General features: G+C 37.7%; 1 protein-coding gene across 31 annotated transcripts in view; it reads left to right on the top strand.

Annotated features, from left to right (window-relative positions):
* The window catches only part of rims2a (regulating synaptic membrane exocytosis 2a), a 200943-nt gene that overhangs the window by 42785 nt on the left and 139127 nt on the right, over positions 1 to 19031 (top strand). For 27 of the 31 annotated variants that reach the window (XM_073872457.1, XM_073872441.1, XM_073872437.1 and 24 more), the window contains one exon: positions 4655 to 4914. In XM_073872457.1, the coding sequence (XP_073728558.1) occupies positions 4655 to 4914 (260 nt within the window). Of the gene's footprint in view, positions 1 to 4654; positions 4915 to 11492; positions 12030 to 19031 lie in introns of those variants that run through there. The other 4 variants (XM_073872455.1, XM_073872466.1, XM_073872465.1 and 1 more) reach the window with 4 other exon arrangements.

Genomic DNA, 19031 nt, shown 5'->3' with positions numbered 1-19031 from the left:
ATATTTCTTTTTACAAGACTGCATTATAATTAGTGCTGGACAAAGATTAATCGCAATTAATCGCATACAAAATAAAAGTGATTTTTTTGCATAATATATGTGTGTATGCTGTGTGTAATTAGTATGTATATTTAACCACATACACATACATATATTCATTTCAGAATTGTTTTATTTATATATAATTTTTTATTTATTTATATATCATATAGAATATATAAAAATATAAATAAATATATACATGTAAATATTTCTTAAATATATACATGAATGTGTTTGTATTTATATATATATATATATATATATATATATATATATATATATATATATATATATATATATATATATATATATATATATATATATATATATATATATATACATAATTATTACACAGAGCACCCACTTATATATTATGCCAATAATCACTTTTATTTTGTATGCGATTAATCGTGACTAATCTTTGCCCACCACTAATTATAATATTGATTCATTGTGTTTCAAAGTAGTCGCTAAACAGCTTGTTTTTGAAATTGAAATCTGTATTTTAATGGTACTTTAGGCATTTTAACTAATAATAGAAATAGTGCTAGACAATGTGATGTTTTTTCCTCGACTTGTCGTTTTTGATTTTGTCGCTGCATAATTAACACGTTGTTTAACAGGTCCTTTTTAAGTTCATAGCCAATCAGACGTATGAATATGCATACAGGCTATTAGGAGCTGCTAGGTTCTAAATATAGAAGCTCATTAAATATTCATGACCCACCTGCAGGCAGCCTTTTATAGCCGGTGAATGATAACTCCCCTCTCGTCATCAACATCTTCACTTTTATCAAACATTTATAAAATATTCAGTGCTCCGGGACAGCCGCTCCGATCATGTTGTTGGATACAATAATGCAAATGCTGGGTTGTTTTTTATCTAGATATCAGACACAGCAGATTTTAGGTTATATATAAAACTGTATTGGGTTGTTGATACCCAAACGTGAGATGAAACAACACAGCATACGTATATTTATAACCTAACATGTGTTTTGTCTGACATGTTTTACATATATGCGCTATTTTACAAAATTGAAATCAAACTCGAATCGTTATTAGATGTCTGTAAACAAAGAGTTCATCTTCAAGTGAGCATATTTGTAACAGTTTGAAAAGTACAGGCTTTTCTCTAGGTAAACAAATAAACATTTGTATGACTCAACTTGCACTCACAGGCACATCCAAAGTTCGCTCAAATCAGACCCTTTCTAGAATATTAATGTCTCTACCTCCCAAACCATTTGCTTTTGACTAACAATCACAGGTAACAAATTATGGTTCATGTTTATTGGATGTTTTGGACGAGCTTTTTGATAAGTCCCGCCCCATCTTTCTATTGAAATGTATATCAACACAGGAACAAAAGATTTTAACTGAATATTTTTCTATTTTGTCAAGTCTTGATATTTGAATGTCTTTATATCATTGTAGTCATTGAGTATTCATTTGGTTGTCTTAAAAAGCTCACTTGGGATTGTTCTACATCGTTTAACATTATGGCCTTAGAAGCCTGACTGAAACTATTTTCTTTAAGAGGTAGTTTTGCACAAAAATGCTGCCTGTTAAGTCAATGACTGGCAACTTGATTTAATTCAGACAACAATAGAAAGAGTGCATTTTATGAAAACATGTCCTGCTCACATTTCATTCCACCATCAAAATATGGACAAAACTGAATTTATGTTTTGCTTTAAGAAACCCTTAGGTATGATTTTTGCATTGTGTTGATATCATTACAATTACAACAGTTGCGATTGTACTTAATGCCAAAAACAATAAATAAAAATGTAAATAAGCAGAAACTACCTTTAAAGGGGCCATTTCACAAGACTTTTTTAAGATGTTAAATAAATCTTTGTTAAATTTTTACCATTTTGGAATCCATTCAGCTGATCTTCGGGTCTGGCGCTAGCACTTTTAGCATAGCTTAGCACAATCCATAGAATCTGATTAGACCATTAGCATTGCGCTCAAAAATACCCAAAGAGTTTTGATATTTTTCCTATTTAAAACTTGACAAAAAAAAAGACAGACAGAACATTAAAAATTGCGATTATCTAGGCAGATATGGCTAGGAACTATATTCTTATTCTGGCGTAATAATCAAGGACTTTACTGCCGTAACATGGCTGCAGCAGGCGTAGTGATATTACACACTGCCCGAAAATAGTCCCCTGCTATTTAAAGTTACTAGGGGGACTATTTTCGGCTGTTGCGTAATATCATTGCGCCTCCTGCAGCCATGTTACATGTTACAATAATCCTTGATTATTATGCCAGAATGAGAGTATAGTTCTTAGCCATATCGGCCTAGAAAGTTTTTGGGTGTGTCCTTTTAAATGCAAATTAGCTGATCTTGTCACTTAAAGGAGCATTTCACCCGTAGAAACATTAATCTTTATTGAAAGTGCGTCATATTTGTAGTCGAAATGTACCATACATTTCAAATTTGTTGCCTATTTGAATGAGAAAAGGGGTGTTTGTAGTCTCAACCCCTCAACAATGATATAGCACTTCCTTCTTTTAATGATGCAAAATGATGATTTTTGCATCATTGAAAGAAGGAAGTGCAACACTGAAATCTGTATTTCTCCTGTCTCAGCGGCAACTGAGGAAATGATGCACGACCATTCAAAAACATGATTGGAGTTCTAACTATACAAAGCTTAATGCAAATGGGTGAAGTGTCCCTTTAATGGCAGTGCCGTGGTTGGATAGTGCAGATTAAGGGGCGGGATTATCCCTTTCTGACATCACAAGAGGAGACATATTTCAATGACCCATTTTTTACATGCTTGCAGAGAATGGTTATCAAAACTAAGTTACTGGGTTGATCTTTTTCACATTTTCAAGGTTGATCGAAACACTGGGGACCCAATTATAGCACTTAAACATGGAAAAGGCAGATTTTCATGATATTTCCCCTTTTAAACAAATACTGCCATGATGTGAAATAGTTTTAAAATTAAATTATCATTATTTGCATTACTGTAATAACAATTTTGGTATGAATTGCAGTACAGTACATGATTAACTGTCATTAAAATTATGTAACAACACTTTTCTTTATGCAAAAACTTGTTTGTTTCTTTCTTTATGATTTCGGGATGAAATATGACCTGGACATGGTCAGACATTGTAAGAAATGCTATTTGATACCAATGAAGGTTCACTTAACACTTGATCAAATTTTCACTGCTAGCATTTTTTCGTTTGGCAGTCGCTGACAGACCAAACATTCATCACAATACAGTACACACAAACACACATCTTCTGTTTTACAACCTTTGACAGTTCAATTCCTCATCTTATCCAAATTCCTTCAAACTATGTGTCCTTTCTTCTCTATCTTATGATTATAGACCATTTCAACAGATGTAAACAACACTGGTCCAGAAGCACTTCCTGTTTCCGTTTTTTAACACTAGATAAACGTTGGGATAAAATAAACCAACAGAACATATAAACCTGAATTAACTGAAGTTAAACAAACATCTTAAAGATAATAATATATGTGAAATAAAAAAATAACTGTCACAAACTGTAACAGGAGGTGTTTCTGGACCAGTGTTGTTTACATCATTTGAACTGGTCTATACATAGCCTACATAACTTTGTTAGCCTTCATAAAGACTTTGTTTTGTTTAGGACTATATTTTGGTTTGGAAATTATAAAAACGATGATTAATGCGACTATGTTTTATTCTGGCAGTCACATGTGTGTTAATACCACGGCCACACATTTCTGCAAGGTAAATAACAAGGTCAGACTCTGTGTTGGTGCGATTTAACTTTGAAGATAGGGTACAGAGTATGTGAGGTTATGAAGGTAAAATGAGACCCAAGGGACAGAATCAGCGTATAGCCCGGCCCGGTGTGGACTCAGCATTGGTGAAGTTTATTGTTTTAGTGTGAGTGCTAGCATGTAAATAAATTCATAGTTATACGACTGGTTTAAGTGGTTTCCAGGGTGTTGCTATACACACTAAAAATGCTGGGATATTTTTTTCAACCCAGTGTTGGATCAAAAAGGAACAAACTCAGCTGTTGGGCACCCAAGAATGTTTCTATTTAACCCAACAATGGGTTAAAACAACCCAACAGGTAAATTACAGGCCAAGCTGTTGAGTCTGTCCATTTTTGACACAACGCTTATAATGCGATGGTCACTTACATTGTAAGAAAGATATTGCTTTGGGCTATCCTGCAATTTAAGTGTATTTTTTATTCTTTTAGAAAAATACTGTCTCATTTAATGTTAACAAGACATAGTTGAATGACTCATTTGCACTAAAAGCTGGTATAGGGATTTTAACATCTAAAAATTACACACAAAAAATGAGTTTTAGAGTAAAAATGTATATTTTGTGCAAACCCTTTTAATTTATCAATTTTTTGTATTTCTTTAAATGTTTATTATCAGCATCATCATCACTGTTTGTTTTGTTGCCTATGAGGTTCTTACAATCTGCACAAACTTCTAATGCTCACATTAAACTCATTCATTTCAGTCTCGCTTCTCCCACAACAGCAGGTTTTTATGCATCTCATTTAGGTTATGGCCTATTTTTATTGTGTGTCCTGACTTTTGTTTTCTTACTCTCAGGTAATGTGGGTTTGCAACCTGTGCCGAAAACAACAAGAGATCCTCACCAAGTCCGGGGCCTGGTTTTACAGCGGGGGGCCGGAGGCAGTCCTGCCTTCGGGCGTGAGTGACCCCCGCCGTCGCCACGAAGAGGCTCCTCAAGAGAAGAAGGCCAAATTGCAAGAACCCCCTCTTCTGTACCAGGGGCCGCCAGGGGACCGCACCAGAGCCCCGGGACTTCCACGTCAGGCGTCCCTTAACAACGACACTCTGAGTAACAGGTCAGTTGATTCGCTTTAATGTTTTAATATGTAGATTTTCAAGAAAGCAAATGCGTGCAAAATATAAACTAGAATGTTTACAGACCCAGAAATGAAAATACTCGTCCCCATGTTACAGATTTAAGTCATCAAAGCAGTAAGCATCTACGTAATCTGTTCTATAGACTTGAATATTAGATATTGAAGTTGACACAACAACAGCTGTATCACTATGCATTGCAAGGCTCCATCTGCTTCGGTCATTTAGCATTGCTAAATCTGGACAGGTAAATAACAATCAGTAAATCATGCTCTTGAACAAATGCAGTCAGTCATAACAGATTTAGCAAACATTATGCCACTAATCTGCAGGGATATGATAATTCGCAGTGGGCCGGTGTGATTTCATCATTTACCACAAGGTGGCCGTAACTCTGTTTTGGCATCAACGTCCCTCTTTCTATAAAATATCTGCTTCACGGCTCATGGGTCAGAGGTCAGTCCTGGAGAGATGTCCCTGTAGGAAACAGATGTCCGCTCCCATGAATCTGTGACGTCTTGAGTGCTTGCTTTTGATTTTCCATTTTTGAATACCTGAGCAGCAGGGGAATTTTGGGCCATATGTGCCACAGGAATGAGACTGAGCTCACCTGCCATTACTGTGTGTGTGCATGCATTGACGTGAGCAGCACATACTGTAATGACAAACACACGAAATTACAAGCATATCAAAATAGAAAATAAATAGGTACAGAAATAGAATCAAATGAATAATAACACTTCTTCTTCATTTGATAATTTAAATATAATTATACTACGGGTCCGTTGAATGCTTGAATCTGATTGGCTGATGAATGTTCTGAGGTGTGCAATTATTTTCTGGGAAATGCACGGCAAACTTAGTTCTAGGCAGCTCTCTCGACCGCATTACAGTTCCATATCACTTCGCATAGTAAACTGTAATAACGGACTAACAAAAACAACATGACAGACGATTTTCCGAGGTAATAACAGCTCTGTTTAGAGTCGCACAGAGGTAGCCTTGTTCACACAATCTCTCTCTCGCTTGCCCCCCCTTGCTCTTTCTTTCTTTCTCTCTCTGTGTCTCTGTCGCCCTTTTTCTAATAACTTTATTAATAACTGCATTAGAATGCTATCAAAGGCGCAAGCCTCCATTGCCAGGTTTAAATGACGTTTTGGATCAAGCAAAAGAGCCGTTGGATGAGACGCGGAAGAAATAGTCCTACTCACAATAGAGATTTAAGTACAAAAACCGGACAAATTCCTTTAAATTTATCATGTGATCGATGTCTTGAGGTGTGGTTACCATAGTATAAGCGGAAAAATTGTCTCTGGGCTGTTGAATTATTGAAAAATAATGCACACCCGAGGTGTAACAGCCATTCCGCTTCGCGTCATGGTCGCATCACCACCTTATTTTCCTAATAATTCAACAGCCCGTCATCAATTATTCCTTACTTAATATTTTTTAAGCTATAGAAGTGATTTTTGTTTTGTCTCCTGTTGTTTGATTACCATAATGACACAAACATAAGCAGATTTATGATTTATGTACTGCTGACATACCGGTAAAGCTGAACTGTTTACGTTCACTTAAAGGGGGTCGTAAACCGGACGTGCAGCTCAGCACCACGCAGCGCCCCGCCATTCTAAAAAAATCGAACACATTTTTTTCTATGAGTATACGGATACGCTCACCGGCGCCAACAGGTGGCGCCTGTTCGCGGCGCCCAGCTACGACTTAGGAAGATGCCCTGTCGCGCCACTCACATAGTTTAACATTAAATAACATCATATTTGTCCTAAATCATTGACGATTAACATTGGCTGCTAACGGATTACATTTTGAAGTAGACGCTGTTTGACTAAGCTCGCGCTATTTAATGTGCACTTCCAGGTGTATGATAACCCCGAGTTGTCCTAGACGCCATGCGGCACTGTGCTTCTCGTCCGGTGTGCTTCCCCCTTAAAGGAATAGTCTACTCATTTTCAATATTAAAATATGTTATTACCTTAAATAAGACTTGTTGATACATCCCTCTATCATCTGTGTGCGTGCACGTAAGCGCTGGAGCGCGCTGCGACACTTCGATAGCATTTAGCTTAGCCCCATTCATTCAATGGTACAAATCAGAGATAAAGTTAGAAGTGACCAAACACATCAACGTTTTTTCTATTTAAGACGAGTAGTTATACGAGCAAGTTTGGTGGTACAAAATAAAACGTAGCGCTTTTCTAAGTGGATTTAAAAGAGGAACTATATTTTATGGCGTAATAGCACTTTTGGGAGTACTTCGACTCGCCTGAAAAGTCCGCTCCCCTTCTCACTCTCATAATGGGAGAGGGAGGGTGTTACTGCGCCGAGTGGAAGTACTCCCAAAAGTGCTATTACGCCATAAAATGTAGCTCCTCTTTTAAATCCGCTTAGAAAAGCGCTACGTTTTATTACCAAACTTGCTCGTATAACTACTCGTCTTAAATAGGAAAAACGTTGATGTGTTTGGTCACTTCTAACTTTATCTCTAAATGGTACCATTGAATGAATGGGGCTAAGCTAAATGCTATCGAAGCGTCACAGCGTGCTCCAGCGCTTACGTGCACGCACACAGATGATAGAGGGATGTATCAACAATTCTTAGTTAAGGTAATAACATATTTTAATATTGAAAATGAGTAGACTATTCCTTTAAGACATAATAACTGTCAGTTTTTATGAGAATACTTGCCAAGACTGTGGATTATTTTGTGTGTAAATCTTTAGTCATATGAAAGAAAGATTCTGTGTCTTTTTTAAACGCACCTCTCCGTGCATGCGCTTTTAACTGCATGTCCATTTGGGTGTGTGTGCGTCTGTGCATGCAAAAAACTTCTAACTTTAGCATCTTCTTGCGCTGAAATGGTTAAAAATTGCTTGAATGTTAACATTTGCAAGGCTGAGAAACAATAAACTTTCTATATAAATATATCTTTTTAATGATGCGTATGTGAGCGATTATTATTTAAAGCGATTATTATTTGTTTGATTTTTTTTCTGCTTTTCCACAAAAATATTCTGACTGTCTGGACCACCCTGGTCTTTATGTAGCCTGGTTCAGACTACAAGAACAAACAAAAAGATCAAATCACGTTAGGCCTATATTTTTTATTATATATGTGGGTTGTTTTCCTCCTTCTCCAACATAAGTGCAGGAATGCAGTTTCAGTCCGTTTGGTCCCTAAGTGTAATGTGTTTGTTATAACTCGTCTTTTGCCTCTTTACTTGGAGGATGTCATAAAATCTCTCATGAAATCATCATGACCCTAAAAACCAAACAAAAGCACCCTGCTAAATTTTTTTTTATATTCAACATTGTTTTATTTGATTAGATGGTGTTCTGTCACAAAACCCATAGGCGCTCATTTGCACTCTCTGTCTGGCTTGATGTGTTACTCCCAAAAGGTCGGATGTTAAAATATGCCTGCCATATGGCAGTGTCTGATTTGTTCAGTGTTGCATAACAGCGAGTGCTATAGTTATAGTGGGCTTGACTTACAGTAACAGGAATACACATTGTGAGCACGCAGTTATCTCAAGATTTGTCACTATGCCGTGTGACGGCAAACAGTATCATGCTACATGTTTTTCAGGATATTCAGTGAATAATGATTTTTCTTTATGGAGACACTGTTCCTTTAAAGCTGTAGGTTATAGGGATGACAGGGGGTGTTTTCAGGTTAACCGCTGCCACAGTGGATAAGAGCGGCTGGACCATTCACCGGAAGAATGTGTTAAGCAGTTTGATGCCCAGGAATAAAGCTTGGGATATCACTGAAAAGCACTTCCATTAATCTTGAAGAATGTTTAAATTAACTCCGATTCTCCACTGCTGAAAAACTGCTGACAGACTATTTATATCTTGAAATAATGCGAGAAGAGCCTAATTTGTCTTGGTCTCCGAGGTGCCGTCGCAGCGCAAGCTCAGACGCGGAGCGATTGTGGGTGAAACTGCCGGATGAAACAATAATAATTACACTGGGATTTGAAGTTAATTACAGCCGTAATGTTTCTCCGGGTTTCATCTCCTCCCTCATCATCTATAAAATCCATTAGTGTTGTTTTATTGGAGTTTGATGCATTGTGACACCTCGGATGCTCAGCAGACAACTCGGATTGTTTTTGCAGTGAAATTAGTTTGACAAAACGCATAAGTGATATGTTGAGTTGGGCGCTGATCTTGTTATCGCCGCATAATACTGCATAAGAGGCCGAGGTATATTGTTTTGTTTGTTATTTCACAAGTTAACTTGACGTCACCCATTTTTAATGCTCTTGGGTTATGTATTGTCTGTTTAAAGAGCTAATATGGAAGTTTTGTGTGGAGTTGGTTTTAAGATAAAAAAAATGAAGGGTGCACCTGCAGGAATTCACTGTCAGCATTTTGATCTCACACCTGCTTGATCTCTAGCCATTTAAATGGTTTTAAATGCTGCTTTCTAAACACAGCATTTTAGGTTTTCATGCTCTGTAACACTAGATATGTCTATCTATCACCCTGTCCATCTATCCATTTTAATCTGTCCTTTCATAAAGTACACATTTGCGGGATGGCTAACGATTAATCGCGATTAATCTATAGCAGAATAAAAGTTTTTGTTTACATCATATATGTGTGTGAACTGTGTATAACAATTATGTATATATAAATATGCACACATGCATGTATAATTAATATATATCATTATTTATATATTAAGTATTTATATTTATATATAATTTAAATTATACATAAAAATACAACTGTAAATACCCACGTAAATATTTCTTAAATATATACATGCATGTGTGTGCATTTATCTATACAAAGTTATTATACACAGTTCACACACATATATGATGTAAACAAAAACTTTTATTCTGCTATAGATTAATCGTGATTAATCGTTAGCCATCCTTACTTCAGAGGTCCATATGTGGGTGATTCTCACGAAATTACACTTCATGATGAGATTTCATGAAACATTTTGATTAAAAAAAAGTAAATGCAAAGTAAGAGTATTAAAATAAGAAGCATACAGTTACAAACATCTCTTCATGTACTATTTTGCACATGATTTCAAATGACATCATACAAACCAATTTTGTACATTTAAGGAGAACATTTTCATTACCGCAATGTATCCATGACTGGATTTGGGTTCTTTGACATGGAAATATTTATAATAAAAACATCTAAAATATTAAAAGCTTCAGTGCATGTATAAACATTTACAGTAATGAAACATGTGGTATTTGGTGATCATCGGTAAATGTAGAGACAATAATAAGGAATATAAATGCGTCCAAGCCCAATTTTGTTATCCTCCGCAACAATTTTTAATCATTGTTTAAGCCCTCATGGAGCTAACATTTAAAAAAATTGCTGGAAGCGACATAATTGACTTTGACACTCAAGATGGCTACCAGGTAAGCAGTTCTTATTTTTTGTCTCCAGATAAAAGTTGAAATTTTGTTTGCCATAGTACATAGACAATTTTTTAGTTCTCATTACCGAAACATGAGTTTGTAAATGCATATATTTAATGTAATATCATGTTGCGGTAATGATAATTTTTTATAATCATAATTCTATAGGAAATATGTTTTAAATCCTCTAAAAATAATTGTTATAGTAAGTTCAGACCTTAATCTTATATGTGCAAAAAAATTGGCTTCAAGGGGTTTAAAAAAAATGATGCTGGACACCTTCTATGTCTGGATTTTGTGAGAATCACCATATATACATATCCGTATATAAATGTAAAATTTTAGGACATTTTTAAATTGTACTACTCCCCCAGTGACAGCTTTGGACCATTTTTTCTTAGGTTCATTTATTTGTAAAACAACAGACGTTGCCCAAAGTGCTTTACATAATAGACACACATAATTAAAAAATGTAAAAACCTAAATCAATTATAATTGACCATTTTGACAGTGTTCTTTAACTGTTGTAATGTAAAGACATTAAATAGTATTAATCAAACATACCAGCCTATTTGAGCACTGTTTTTGTATTACATGTACCATACATTTATGCATCATTAAACATTTTGAAAATGTTTATGGATGCAAATCGAGGACATGCAGTTTATATTATATGATGTATTAATGTATAATTTGTATATGTCCCCCATTTGAATGTATTGGTCAACATGCATTGTCTTAGTAATATAATTTCTTACTGCAAATTGATGAAACAACCCACAGTTTATAATAGTATGTACCATCACACAACATAACATGCAGTACACAACATACAACCCACAGTTTAATACATACAGTAAAGTAGGCTACACTGTTAGTTTAAACTGGTAATAACAAAGACATGCAGTTCCTTTTTTTTTTTTTGATTGCATCACATGTTTCTTATAATAGCTGTCCTTTCTAAGCAAGTTATTCTGTCTTTCAAGACTTCATCCATGCAGCGTTTTAAAAGCTTCCTATCGCGTCCTCGGGGCAGAGCGTGTTTCCCACAAATCTCTTATTCCTCCAGGTCAGCAAATATCCACGCACAATAGTGCGCGTCACTCCACTGAACTCCCCCTCCCTCCAATCCCACGCGCTGTTAGGATGTGTAGGGCTGCTCTGTTATTCCTGATAGCTGGTAGATCGGAGAGAAATCCCTGACAGCAGCATCTCCTACTGTACGCTCCTGGACCCTCCAGCATCCGGAGGCGATGCGCGCGGATGTTAATCGCGTATAGATGCGTATCGGCACGTTTTAAGACGCGTCTGGCTGCATCGGAAGCGTGGCGCCTTCGCCTTTTCTCGTAAGTCCGGATCATAATGATCCTGAGAGCCGGTGTCGGTCCGCTCTCGTCATCCGCGCGCCCTTTTCATCCGTATCAGAAGACATCGGGAAGTTGACTCGTGTTTATGTTGCGCTGGAAATGCCGCGCGTCCGGAGCGAGGCGCGCCGGTGGAGTTTCTCGTGAAGGAAAGCAGGGATATACGCAGGATAACGGAGAGGGAAGATGCAGTTTGAGACATTGCGTCAGTTCTGTAGCTCGGTTTTATCGCATTTTAATGGGGCTTTTACGTCGCCGCAGAACATCCTGCAGACCGAGTTGCTGGAACAGGCGCTCGGCTCTATCGGGTGAGTAGGCTGCTGTATGTACGATTTGCTTTTCTTACGACTTGCGAGGCGGCAAAGGGATAATGTTATGGTGTTAAGTTAAATAGTGTAACATCTATATCACAAACAGCTGTTGTGGCTTTGGTGTTCTGTGTGAATCAAGTGCCGCATCCGTTGTCATGACACACCGCACGCGGCCTCTGTGCGATGGAGCATCACATAACGCGACACCTTTTTTGCAGTATGTAGACGTCAGGAAAGCACAACCAATCACAATTCAGTATACAGAAATTATAATAAAAACGACCAATCACGATTCAGTATGCAAATGTAACAAAGATATCAGTTTTTAAGAGTTTGTTAACAAGTATGTTTTAACAACAAGAAATAAATAGACATTGCAAAGTCTTTCTCTGTTAAAACCCCATTAAATTAACATTGTAGGTGTTTTGCTTTCAGTATGAATATGTTACAGCAGAGTAAGGATACAATATCTATAACCAGTGTGTTCCAAAACAGTGCCAAACTTTGGATATTTATTTGTAATAAAAAGACACAAGCATCCAGTCTCTAACTTTCACCAATACGGATCAATGATTATTATGGCATCAATCTGCTTTAGCTTTACTTCAGATATTTCTGATTTTTTGATTTTCCAGTCATGTTGTCTCTAATATCTGAAGCAACCCACTTAAAATGTCCCACCCTAACTTCTTGCTTTAGAGAAAATAACGTCAGTGCATCGAAGTATTAAAGTATAATTTTCCATTGTATGTCCGGCAGTGCTAGTGAGATAAAATAACAATCAAAATCATATTTGTTTACTGTGGCGTTTGATATTTTAGGACTGTGGTGTTAATAGACAGATGGATTTTATAAATACCACTTTAAAAAGAAGGTTTTACTTATGATTATGTGCTTTACTGACATAAGGTTGGACTTTTTTTATACACTAGTGTGGGTGTCGTAGTACAACGTGCTTGTATTATTGCTGCTGAATTGTGTGGTTGTATGTTTTATTAATATAGGATTTTAATGTGATGTTATGCTTGTTCTGCCTTTTTCTGTGTACAGCACTGTGGTCAATAGTGATGCGCGGGTCGTCTCACAACCCGCGGGTAACCCGGATTGGGGCGGGTTAAGTAATTGTCACTTTATTTGCGGGGCAGGTCATTAAAAACAAAATAAAAAAACATGTATGTTGGGTGCAATTCCTTATAGCCAATATTAAATATTTGGGAATATATATTTTCATATTTTATTAGAAACATTGATAAGGTTAAAACATGTTGGCCTACGTAGCAACTTGCGCAACATAACTTGATGTCCCCAAACCTTTGGCCTCACGTCACGAAAGCGCCAAGCAGCTCGCACTGCCAGCCACAACAACAAAACAAACGGAGAAATAAAAGTGAAGATAAAAGATGATGTGCAGGAGAACATTTTTGAATAGATAATACAAACTAAAATGTTTATGATTCAAAGTTAAGCCAATGTCAGCTGACTCCCTAGGTGTTGAAAAAAAAACTCCTAGGAGAAAAACCCTGTGGGAAAAGTCCTAGGTGAGGGAAACATTTCGTATTTTGAGCTTATTTAGAGACGGATAAATGTAAACTACACAGTAAGTTGGGTATGATCTAAAAAGGCTCCATGTATGTAAGACAGTTATTGGTTCTTAAAAGACATGCAGACACACGAGATTGAATGATCATCTTACATTCCTTTAAGGCTTGAAACAGAGGCGGCGATGCTCATTGCTAGTTTGTGTTATGGTTAAGTAGATTACATCATTCAGTTGCTTGTAAAAGAGCATTGATGGCCAATAGTGCTGCTCTACCTCACTGTTTCTACTGAAGGGTACGTCCTTTGAACTGAATAGTGTGTTTTATGCAGTTTAAACTGGAAGCAACCCATCTTCTCACTCCAGGGATGTACAGCAGACTCATTCCCCTGCCAGCACAAATACACACTCAGCAAATCAGCACGCTAGGCTTCGCTCGCACCACGGGCAGAGTGTGTAAGCGTTACTTTGTCTTTGCTTTTGCTCATTTTCGCAGGTCTTTTAAAGTCTGTACTGTGCTCGATTGGAGGAGGCAAGGTGTGGGTGCCAACTTCTTGTTTGCTGAGTTGCACTGGCTGCATTTTAGAGACTTGAAGTTCAGACTGATGAAGTCTCATAGCACATCTGATGTGATCTTTATGGAAAAACTTTTAGGTGGTACTAGGACTTATAACAATCTAATAGTCTGTTTGTGCAAGCACCATAGTGGCCAGCAGCTTAACATGTGGTTACGTTTTAAAGTGCACCTTGTTGCCAAAAAACAATGTTATTTTGTGCATTTAGTATAATATAATGTGTTTGCGTGGTTTATGGTTCAAAAAACACATGAATACATATATTAAGTGTGTCCTGCTGCCAGTGGAGGCGCTAATTTAGTAAACGCATCTATTGGTTGTATTTGGGGGAATGGACAAACGACCAAAACAATCATATGCGTTGGAGGATAGGTTGTAATTTAGTCACCGGAGGAAACAAGAGTCGCACTTTCTGCTTATTTCTGTTTTTTTGTAATTGTTTTAGCTCATGGTAAACATTGGGGCAAAGTACCTAAGATAAAAATGACTTCAGCTTTGGCTTCATCCTCTAGCCATAATCTTCCCTAAGGGAACGGTTACCTCACCATCTGCCAAAACCAGAGCCCTTATTCAAAGATCAATCTAACTGTGTTTTTCCTGCTCGAGTGAAGCTCTGTTTGTGTTCGGAAAGCTGTTCTTAAAAACTGTAACAAAGTTGAAAAATCTGAACTTCTGCGGATTTCCGCACTGCGTTAACCAATCAGGACCTTGCTGTAGTAGTGACGTGATTACAGGAAGCGAGCGGAGTGGGGGAGTCTCAGCAGAGTTGCAGAAGCCCCTCCCTTGACGGGAATTTCTGCGTGAATGTCTCAAATGACTAGAATTTCACGCGTGGCTTTCACGCACGAATGAAGCGAGTGAACTCAAATGTTCAAGCGTCCAACTACGTGCGAATAGTGCGTTTTTGCTGCCTCTACCGCGGCTGGTGGGAATGCACCATAACAGTGTTGGCTGGTCATTAGGGGGCGCTGGGGCGCCGCCCCCCTAAAGTTGTTCAGAGAAGAAAGCTACTTTAACATGTTACTAAAAATTTAAATATATAGTGCAAATTAATAAAAAATAAAGTAATTTAGTTGTACTATTTCACTGTTAGTCATGTTATCATTTTTTTTAAAAACTGAGTTTGTTATGTGTGTGTCGTGTGTCTGGGGTGCCACCCAAACAAGTGTGTAGGTCAGTAAAGTTGTTAAAAGCATGTGACTTGAGGCTAAGCTCTAATTAGCTTGTTTCAGATCTGCCTATTTTCCATTTTTGTGTTAAAACATATTTTCATGAGAAATCCATAAATATATGGAAGAAGATAATTTTCAGGTCATAATTGTAAGCTGAAACATAAATGCTTAGCCTGACCTCATGGGACTTTTTACGTATTTTACAAGTTGGCTAATTTATATGAATTCATACGACGTAAATTGTACAAAAGCATGATTATTATAAAAACCAATAATGAAATCCCGCCCCTAACCCCAATTTCACAGGGCGAAAGCAAATTGCACAAACACACACAAACATGGTCGTACGAATTAATTTAAATTAGCCATCTCGTAAAATATTGCCATGAGGTTATGTTGAATTGCTATGTTTTTAACATGGAAAGAAGGAAATTAATATTGTCGAAGCTAAGGTCTTATATTTTAATATTTATCAGTATTTTCTTATGTGCTTAGGTCTGTATCAGTTTGCCTTACAAATTTTTGGAAGCTGCAGAAATCGTGAGAGATGCTGGGGAAAAATAAATCCTAATTGAAGTTTCTATTAGATGGAATATCCCTTCCCACCACCCCAGTCCTCCGTGAGGCTGCGTTGCCATGACAACATTGTTTGATCAATGCTTTTGGTGATGCACTAGACAGGAAGACCTGCGGGGGAGAGCGAAAGAGGGATGTCCCCCGTACAGAGACACAGAGAAAGAAAAGCAGGATTATTGTGCGACTCTGTCTGAGAGTACTTGGCAATGGACGCAAGTGTATGGACGCAAGGAGAGGATGTGCAGCTGAAATGTTAAGACTTAGCTTTCAAATGCATTGCATGAAATAAGAATCGACTGGTAACAATGTAGAGCATTTTGTAAAAGTTGGAACATAGACATACATACTGTAGATGCTGCATTGAGCATTTTGGCCCGGTGATGTAATGACGCCATTTTTTTGAGAAAAAAAATTCAATGCTTGACAAGTTTTCAGAATTCCTTATTCAGTGTCAAAAAATATTTTCACAATTAAGTGTGAGACTGCTGTCCTGGTATTATATCATAAGCCACCTTTTCACTGCACACAACATTCGGACACAACTGTTGGAGTTCGCCCCCTAGTGGCAGTCGTCATGAAACTTCCGTTTAACTTATACGCGGATGGTCGGCACCTCACGCATCCCCTTTGTGACTCTCTATAGGGAATTAACGACTTCCAGTTTAGCGGCCGTTGTTTGTCGTGTACAGTGGAAAGGTGGCTTTAGTCCTGCGTTGACATGCGTTGAGTGAGAGTGAGACAGAAAGCAGTGCTAGTATTTTTCAGTACGGAGCAAGTGGTTTGCAGAGACATCTGCTCTCTTTCATGCTCAGTAAGCGCAACTGATTCACTGAAAGGATGATGAGAGTTTGTTTGCGAGAGGCAGCTCTAATGGCAAAAAGCCCTTTCTCACACTAAAACCTCATTCTTTTGAATCTCAGGTTGACCCTTCATAGGACAGTGGGCCTTCGGGCCAGCTGTTACCCGCATGAGTGTGTGTTTTTAACAGCATTCAAATGTATTTTACTGCTCAGGGGTTGCTTCTTGATGTTTTGTTTATGAAATCAGAGTTATTCATTTAATATTGATTTGTCAAATGTGTCTATTATTAAAGCTTACATTTTATGTGCTATGAAGTTATAGGTGCATTTTCAGCTACACTATATTGCCAAAAGTTTAGGGACACCTGCCTTTATATGCACATGAACCTGAATGACATCCCATTCTTAATCCATAGGGTCTCATATACTGTAGAGTTGGCCCACCCTTTGCACCCATAACAGCTTCAGCTCTTCTTGGAAGACTTTCTACAAGGTTTAGGAGTGTGTTTATGGGGAGTTCTTCTAAAAACACATTTGTAAGGTCAGACACTGATGTTGGACGAGGAGGTCTCGCTCGTAGTCTCCGCTTTAATTTATCCCAAAGATGTTCTATTGGGTTGAGGTCAGAAATCTGTGTTCTTCCACACCAAACACGCTCATCCATGTCTTTATGGACCTTGTTTTGTGGTCACTGGTGCACAGTAATGTTGGAACAGGAAGGGGCCATCCCCAAACTGTTCCCACAAAGTTGGGAGCATGAAGTTGTCCAAAATGTCTTTGATTAATGAAGCATTAAAGGATAATTCCGGTATTTAACACTTTGAGTCTCATTTCTGGTTTGTTTTGGATAAACTACAGTGATGGACACTGAAATTTTGACAATGGGTCATGTCTTGACTTTTTGACTCGTTTAGAAGCATCTCTTGACTGCTTCAGAATGGAAGTCAATGGCCATGCACAAACATGTCATTAAAACAACACTTAACGTTTATTTTCAAAACTGTGCTACTCACCGAGTGGTTTGTGGTGTTCGTTGATGATTAAAAACAAGTTGTGTAGCGAAATATAGTTTCTGTTGTGTTTATTTGGCATTTTGTAAAATTCTATTGACTCTTGGAAGATTCATTGCTCGCTGATATATCACTTCGCCGCCGGAAACGGAAAAGGGGTATGTTTACATGTGGTTGTAGTTTTTTCGCTCAGTTTCTCTTAGAAGAAGTATTTGATGGCTCAGTGACCAGCCTTAGGTTTGAAGTTATACGCTAGACACCGAGTTCCATTCAGCGTCCTTGTACGGCAAAGTGGTTGTCGCCATCAAGTGGTCGGGAGTGTGCTAACGCTTCCGACTCAAATATAGAGGGAAGTATATACGTGGTTGTGAGGTATCTGAAAAAATAGTTCCACTATAGCAAATAACACGGATTGAAATCATACATTGCGCCGATATATTTGTTTTTAATCATCAACAAACACCATGAACCACTCGGTGAGTAGCACACTTTTGAAAATGAACGTTAAGTGTTGTTTTAATGACACGTTTGTGCATGGCCATTGACTTCCATTCTGAAGCAGTCAAGAAACGCTTCTAAACGAGTCAAAAAGTCACAACACGACCCATTGTCAAAATTTCAGTGTCCATCACTGTAGTTCATCCAAACCAAACCAGAAATGAGACTCAAAGGGGTTTTCACACTGCGCTTAACCCTGGGTTATCTTCATTCTAAACCCCGCTTTTAACCCTGGGTTAAGGAGCGTTTCACACCTGTAATTTGAAAACGGTGTTAGCACCGCTTTTTACCCAGGGTTATGAAACCCTGCTCTGGAGCAGGGTTAGCACCGCATTTGTGGTGTTAACCCTGCATTGTGGTGCCAAACGCATGCAGTGTGAAACGAAGCAGGGTTAGAATGTTATGATTCGAATTAAACACAGTTGAAGTAGGTAATCAAGGCTTGATAATTACAGACAGGTGTGTTGAAACTGGGTTGGAGACTCCTGACCCAGGGTTTAGGAATGCACAGTGTGAAACGTCAAATTATGAATACCCAGGGTTATCTCTTAACCCCTGGTTAAGTTTGAACAGTGTGAAACATGAAAAAAATAACCCAGGATTCCGTTAACCCTGGGTTTAGAATAACCCAGGGTTAACAATTTCAGGTGTGAAAAGCCCTAAAGTGTTAAATACCGGAATTATCCTTTAACTGGAAGTGATTGGAACACCTGAATTCAATGATTTGGAGGGGTGTCCCAACACTGTTGGCAATATAGTGTATGTGAAGTCCAATTTATATACTTTTTCTTTGACTATAGACGTTAATTAATAACAGGTAAATAACAGGTG

Source organism: Misgurnus anguillicaudatus, chromosome 10, assembly GCF_027580225.2.
Source record: "Misgurnus anguillicaudatus chromosome 10, ASM2758022v2, whole genome shotgun sequence".
NCBI classification, from domain to species: Eukaryota; Metazoa; Chordata; class Actinopteri; order Cypriniformes; family Cobitidae; genus Misgurnus; species Misgurnus anguillicaudatus.
This window is presented reverse-complemented; position numbering and strand designations above follow the sequence as displayed.